Source organism: Limulus polyphemus, unplaced genomic scaffold (genome assembly GCF_000517525.1).
Source record: "Limulus polyphemus unplaced genomic scaffold, Limulus_polyphemus-2.1.2 Scaffold5310, whole genome shotgun sequence".
NCBI classification, from domain to species: domain Eukaryota; kingdom Metazoa; phylum Arthropoda; class Merostomata; order Xiphosura; family Limulidae; genus Limulus; species Limulus polyphemus.
Genome location: NW_013670920.1, coordinates 1097 through 7938, shown reverse-complemented (window position 1 = coordinate 7938; position 6842 = coordinate 1097). Strand labels below are relative to the sequence as shown.

The 6842-nt window shown below is 34.0% G+C and overlaps 1 protein-coding gene across 1 annotated transcript in view; it reads left to right on the top strand.

Moving 5' to 3' along the window:
- Positions 1-5746, top strand: part of LOC106472412 (ankyrin repeat domain-containing protein 13C-like) — a gene marked incomplete at its 3' end in the record, with an annotated part of 52528 nt that extends 46782 nt beyond the window's left edge. Inside the window, exons 11-12 of the mRNA XM_013933057.2 lie at positions 3522-3550; positions 5646-5746. Coding sequence (XP_013788511.1) covers positions 3522-3550; positions 5646-5746 — 130 coding nt within the window. The remainder of the gene's footprint in view (positions 1-3521; positions 3551-5645) is intronic.
- Between the last annotated feature and the right edge of the window lie 1096 nt (positions 5747-6842).

The following is a 6842-nucleotide window of genomic DNA, read 5'->3' as shown; positions in this document are numbered from 1 at the left end:
CTATGTCTCACAACCTCCTGCTTCTGTAACTTATGCTATTCCGGTCTTGTCTTTGAACAACTTAGACCATCTCTTTCCACAACCTACCTTTGCTTCTGGTTCTTGTATTCTTGATGTGGAGGAGGTAAAATCCACCTTTATTGTTCACTGCTGGTAATTTAGGTATGTGTTATTTGTTCTCTTACTCCAGTGGTTTTTGTTGATTCCCAGGCAAGCTTTTTTCATGCACCTCAATTCATACAATTTTTTCCCCCTTCTTCCTCCCTCACCTGCTTCTTTTCAGTTATTGCAGATTCTTTCTGTCTGCTTCATTTTGATTCTCAGTTGCCACATTCTTTTTTGAACTTAAAGATTCCTTCTTTGTGATTGCAGTTCTTTTCTAGTTTTTTCTATCCCTCAAATATCTTCCCATGGCTGGGATTTTTATCTCTCCTACTCTGACTCTCTTTTATCATCTTTATCTTTTGCTTACTGTTTGAGCTTGCTGCCCTTACCCTTATCTTTTGAGACTCAACATCACTCCCACAGCAGGTTCAATGGAGAGGATTACATTAACCTGTTCTTTGGGTTTTCTTCTTCAGTTGTTGCCTAGTTCACTTACCTCTGTTTTTCTAGATTTCACTTTATCAGGATGCCTTATTTTCTGGAGTTAGACTCCGTCAGTTTTATTTCATGGGACTCCATTTGGCACTCTACTTTCATGCAGTCCTGTGACCCATACATGTTGTTTTCTCCCTCATGAGAGGTCAGCCATCATGGGTGTTCTATGATCAACTGGATTTGAAACCACCCCTCATCTTTGGTCTTGTGAGAGCTTGATTCTTATATTATGTCTGTCTGTCAGCTAACTTTATAGGAAAGCCTTTGGTCACACAATTTTTCTCTCAGAAGATTTCTTTGTCTTTCAAGGCTCACATCTACCTGCCTGTTTTCACCTCGGTCCTAAGAGCTTGATACGGAGAGTGCACTTGGTCTGCACTTCTACCACTATATGAACATTTGACATCTCCTAGTCCTGTCCTGGGAGGCATCATCTGCTGATACCTTGATTGTCCTTTGGGGGTCTGCTCATTTGGGTTGGCTGGTCAGGCTCCTAAGTCAGAATTGACTACTATTCTGTATCTGACTTATTCTGGGAGTCGTCATTGCCTCATATGCTGAACAGGTTCAACTCCTTTACATTTCCATGAAGTGGAGTTTTTGGTTTTCATGTCTCTTAAGATGTACTTTCTTCTCCTTGTTACTTGCAGGTTACATCACTGATATTTTTGCCTTAGATGCCTCTTACTGTCTTAACCACAGGGACAGGTTGATTTCATTCCCAGACACCTCCTTCCTCCCCAAGACCTGACTGTTCAGGAAGGTGATTGGAAAAAACATCCAATCAGCCTCCCTTTCCTGTTGACCCAAATCTTCTCGTTTTTCCTGTTCACACGGTTCGCTGTTATCTAGCTCACTTTTGCTCCTTTTTGAGACAATCAGCATCATCTTTTCTTTTCAGTAGGATTCCTTTTCATCTTGTCCCTTTTCTCCTTTTGCCTTGACTAAATTGGGTTCACCACCTCATCCAGCTTCTCTGAATGCACCCATCTAACACAAGTGGAGTAAGGAGTGTCTACATGGAAGATTAGTACAAGCCACCCACTACTCTAAAAACTGGACAATTTTTGGTGGTTATGACAGGCCATATGGGTCTTACATTCTTCCCAAGATGCAGATCTAAAATGATTCATCCCTGCATCTGCTTAATCTGGTAAGTACATCATGGAAGTGTTTCTAATGTTCTAAGTGCTTTGATATATTGCCCTACACATACGTGGTCTACCAACACCTTGAGATATACAGATCATTGAGTAGCCTTTAAATTCTGCTTATCTATGTGACACTAGCATCACACAGAGATTCTTTTTGCAGTACACTTCTGCACTACCACTTGTATTGGGCAAAAAGTATTCACTGCTTGAGATGAATTTGGTCTCCCTCAGAGTGATGCTCTTACAAGGATAGTGGATAACACACTTTATGGATTTTCCCTTTCTTTTACTTTACTCTCAGAAAGGAGCTTTTTTTAAATTTCTTAATCTACAGTGGTCCCTCCTCTATCTTCTCAATGTGGGATTCTGTGAAGAAGTAACATTTCTGAAGTTAACATTTTTCTTACTTTAAAATCTATTTCTCCACAGAACCACCCATCCTTCCTCCTCATTTCCTGTGTTTTTTTACCTTGTGGAGAATGAGCTTCTGGAATGTAAATTGTTCAAGGGGATAGTACTATGCTCGAAGAAAATGTATCACCCTCCTATTAGTGGAGAGCTATACTTGAATACTAATTGCATCATAGACTGGTTGCAGTACACATTATTATGTATAGGGGGAGCTTTATTCAAAACCTTGGCAATACGCACAAAATATTTTTGGCAGTTGCATATAAGATATTGGCTGTTTATACTGTGAACTTAGTATCTATCTAAAATACATTTTTTAGGTAAGGAAGGTGTTAACTTTAGTATTTTTAATTGGAAAGTTTTTCCTGAAGACAGTTTTATGGCATAATTAAACCATTACATACGCAGACTGCGGTTTTATGGTGTAAAACTTGAGTAACAATTTTGAACATTTCACCTATATTTAACATATTTGGTGAACCTTTATCATGTTTTGATTAGTATTTTAATAAATACTGAGATACAGTCAATTAAATAATAATTATGATTTTATATAATGCTACAAACTAACATTACATGTGAGTAAATATGATTTGACGTTCCTGGCTTGAAAAGAAAGTTTTCTATGTAAATATTAATATATATGTATTTATGCAAGCTTTCCTCTTCATTACTGGAAACTTTGACATGACTGTTCTAGAAAACTTTTAACAGAACATGCCACTCTTGTAGTTATTAAAGATAAGTCATGCTACAAACTGAAATCTAGTATTTACAAGACGAATAAGCTGTTTATTCTTTTTATCATCATGTACATGTAACAAGAAATATAGGTTGTTAAACACCAACTGAAAACTAATTGCTGTTTATTCTGGGTTTGTCATTGGGCACACATCAAAAGGAGAATTTTTGTTGTTGTTGTTAAACAGCAGTGGAAAGCTGTTTCTTTTATAAATTTCATTCAAACTTAAACAGTGCATTAAATTAACATCTGAAATTTAGAGGCATAATATCCGCAGGTTTAAAAGAAAGCATTAATGAGAACACAAAATATATATATTTATAATTTAAATCAACATGTGTTAAAATAAAAGTAGAAAAACAGAGAAGTCAGGCTGGCCAAATAAAGTTTTTCTATGTATATAAATAAAAAATTTGAATTTGTATTTATGAAATATAAGGTACTGTATTACCAAACTTTCTTCTTGATAACAATAACGTTTTTTTGTCCTTCACTTGAGATAAAATATAATGTAGATTTTGCTTGAAATCCAATCAAAAACAAACATGTATCTAAAGATGATGTATTGGAAATGTTAGTTTGTTTGATAGTCATTAATTTTTAATTTTTTCTAGAGTGAAGAATTTCCACTTTCAGTAGAATCGTAAGTAGTCTTTCAGATGTTTTTTTTTTGTGTCAATTCAGGTTGCTTCAGTTTATGAACAAGTGTATAACCAATAATTTAGTTTAAAGATAAAAGGGGAATTTATAAAAATATTTATGAGTGATTTAATATCCTTGGATTATATTAGTATGTGTTAAAAATTGATATATTATTAGGTCGTCAAGAAATTAATGTCCCTTTTTTTTAGATGAAAAAAACCCGAACAACTTATATAACAAAACAAAACATTTATTAAATGAAACAGACTCCATTCTTATCGATAATGCTTTTCCATCTTTAGGTTGTTAATGCCTTGATTAAAGAAATTACTTGGCTTTGAAGAAAAAACATGTCAATGTCCTCTTTAACACCTTCCATATTTGTATACGTTTTCACATTAAGTTAGCATTCAATGATTTATAAGCTTAATGAAATGATTTATTTTGGGGGAGCATACTACATGTTTTGATAGAACATTGGTTTGTCTTCTTCAGGTATGATACCCGACCTAAAGATTGTAATCTGATGGTGTCATATCTGGAGATTATGGTGGGTGGGGGAGAACTTCCCAACCCAACTCCATAATCTTGTGTTGTGTCAAATGTGCCACATGTGGACATGCAATGTCATGGAGAAAAAACACCTTTCTGATTTATGAGTGAAGAGCGTTTCTGATGATGGGCTTGATTTAAATGTTCCAGTTGCTGACTATAGATCTCTGCATTGACAGTTCTCTGTGGATTAAGGAGTTCAAAATGAATTACTCCTTTGATGTCCCACCAAATGCAAAGCATCACTTTCTGCAGATGAAGTACAGGTTGTGGGGTCGGAAGTGGTTTTTGTCTTGGACTGAGCCATTGTTTTTGGCATTTAATATTCGCATAGAGAATCTATTTTTCATCATGGGTGACAATTTTATCCAAAATGGTTCACGCGCATTACGTGCCAGAAGAGATGAAGCAACATTCACACAATGGAAACAATGATCATTGGAGAGTTTGTGAGGCACTCAAACACCTTCTTTATGGAGTTTTCCCATATTCCTTAGATGTTTACGTATTTTTCCATGAGAGACATGCAATTTTAGGGCCATTTCATGAGTGTGTTGCCTTGAGTTAGACTCAACAAGCATATTCAGAGCATCAATATCAATTCCAACATGTCGGCCCCCTGCCATCACAGTTTTTAAGACTAAGGTTACCTGAACAAAATTTGCTGAACCATCGTTCACACTTACAAACGTTCAAAACATTTCCATAAACTTCTTTGATATTCATTGTGGCTACAGAGGCATTGTTTCCCTTCTTGTATTCAAACAGCAATTCATGTCGATCGTGTGTCTCATTGTGTAATATCACTATAAAGTGATGTTTAGGTAGTTTGTTCAAATATTATACATGATGTACATTTTGGGGGGAGTGATTAATGAAAGTATTCCAAAATGTGACATTAATTTCTTGATTACCTAATACTTATTTCAAATCTTCTACATGCTATTGAAGTGACAAAAAAAGAAGAATGGTTGTCCTAAATCTTGTTGGGCAACTTTTTTTTTTTTAATATCACCACATTCACTTTGTTTTACTGGCAGTATTGATAAAAAAATAAATGAAGTAAAATATCAACATTTGTTGAACATTGATCAGAGGTTGCTCCTGCATGTGTTATAAAGGTTTATTATGATGCCAAACATTATTGCTTAAGAAATAAATTGTGGTACTGCAAAGTATTTAGTTAAACTATGTTGGTAACGTTTTTGCCATGTCTGAATATCGTTGGCTTAATGTAAACTAAAAAAAAATTCTAGTTGCATTGACTTTCCGTAGTCCATAAAATATACATAGTATTATATTATATTTATCATGGAGTTAAGAATGATGGAGGATTTAATTTTAAAGATTTCTGGATTTTTAGCAAAATATTTTCTGTTCTCTTGAAAAAATAAATTGAAGATTAAAATACAAAAGCTACAAATTATCCATGCTTATAAATTATTTTATTTTTGTGTAATTGTTTTTATTATATTTATAATATAAATGAATTGATAACCTAAAAACTGATTTTTCTCTGAAAAAAAAATTGCTTTTATTTTCAGCTTATTAAATGTTCTTGAAGTAATTGCTCCTTTCAAACATTTCAACAAATTACGAGAGTTTGTACAAATGAAACTTCCACCTGGTTTTCCAGTAAAAATTGGTATGTAAACTTTTTCTTTTTTTAATGACATGAGTACTTAATTTTTTAGACAAAGCAGATATATATATATATAAAGTTGTGATTGTTTTGTTAAAACATTGAAACTAATCTTATATATCTATGTATATAAAGCATAAAAATCTGTGTCTGTCTCTTTGTCTGTTATCTAACAACTCGTAGGTTGCTAGGCCAATCTCAACCAAGCTTTGTGAAATGATAGTTTGGAATAAGGGGCATGTTAAACCTTTTGTGACGGGCAGGTCATGACATTTTAAAAAGTTATTTTCAAAATTTTATTAAATAACTTATGTCAAAAGGATTCACATCAAAATGAAGGTTATATTTCAAATTTTAATATTATATATGTTTTAATTTCTCAATTTAAAAGGAAATATAAAGAAAAAAATTATAAACATTATTTTTTGTGTCACATAACACTTCCTGTTGTGTTATTGTTCAATTCATAATTAATTATGCCTACAATACGAAGTGTGCAGTAGTTAATGAATAAGAAACTCAAATTGGACATATTGACAAGTTATAATTAAAAATAAGAACCTCCTACCTCTTTGATTTGCTGAGATATAAGTATAGTTAGCCAATCTAGTAGTTTGGCTCCTCCTACTAATCCAGTTTTTCAAGACCTCTTGTCTAGTCCTACCTACTTTTATTTTTCTAAGAGTTTATAACTAATAGAAAGAGCAGTTACTTGTGTACGTAAGTCTTATAGCTGTCTTATTTATCTCAGAGAGTGTGCTAGCACTCTCTATGAAGGAATGCAATTAAAAAACAATGGCTGCCACTATTGGAATACTACATAAACTCAGCTGAAGTTTCTACTCCAACAGCCACCGTAAGGCTGATACAAAGAAACCGTTTCTTGAGTTATACACACTTCTTACTTTGGCCCCTGACCTTTCAATTTCGGGCTGTAACACACTTTTTCAGCCAGTGACCATTAAATAATTAATCACGTGAAACACTGTGAAAGGACGTTAAGAGCTAGGTGTTGAAAGCAGGTAACATAAAGCATCCCTACTGCAATTACTTTGGCTGCTACCTCTTCCTACAAAGTTATGCTGTCCATCACACAGTG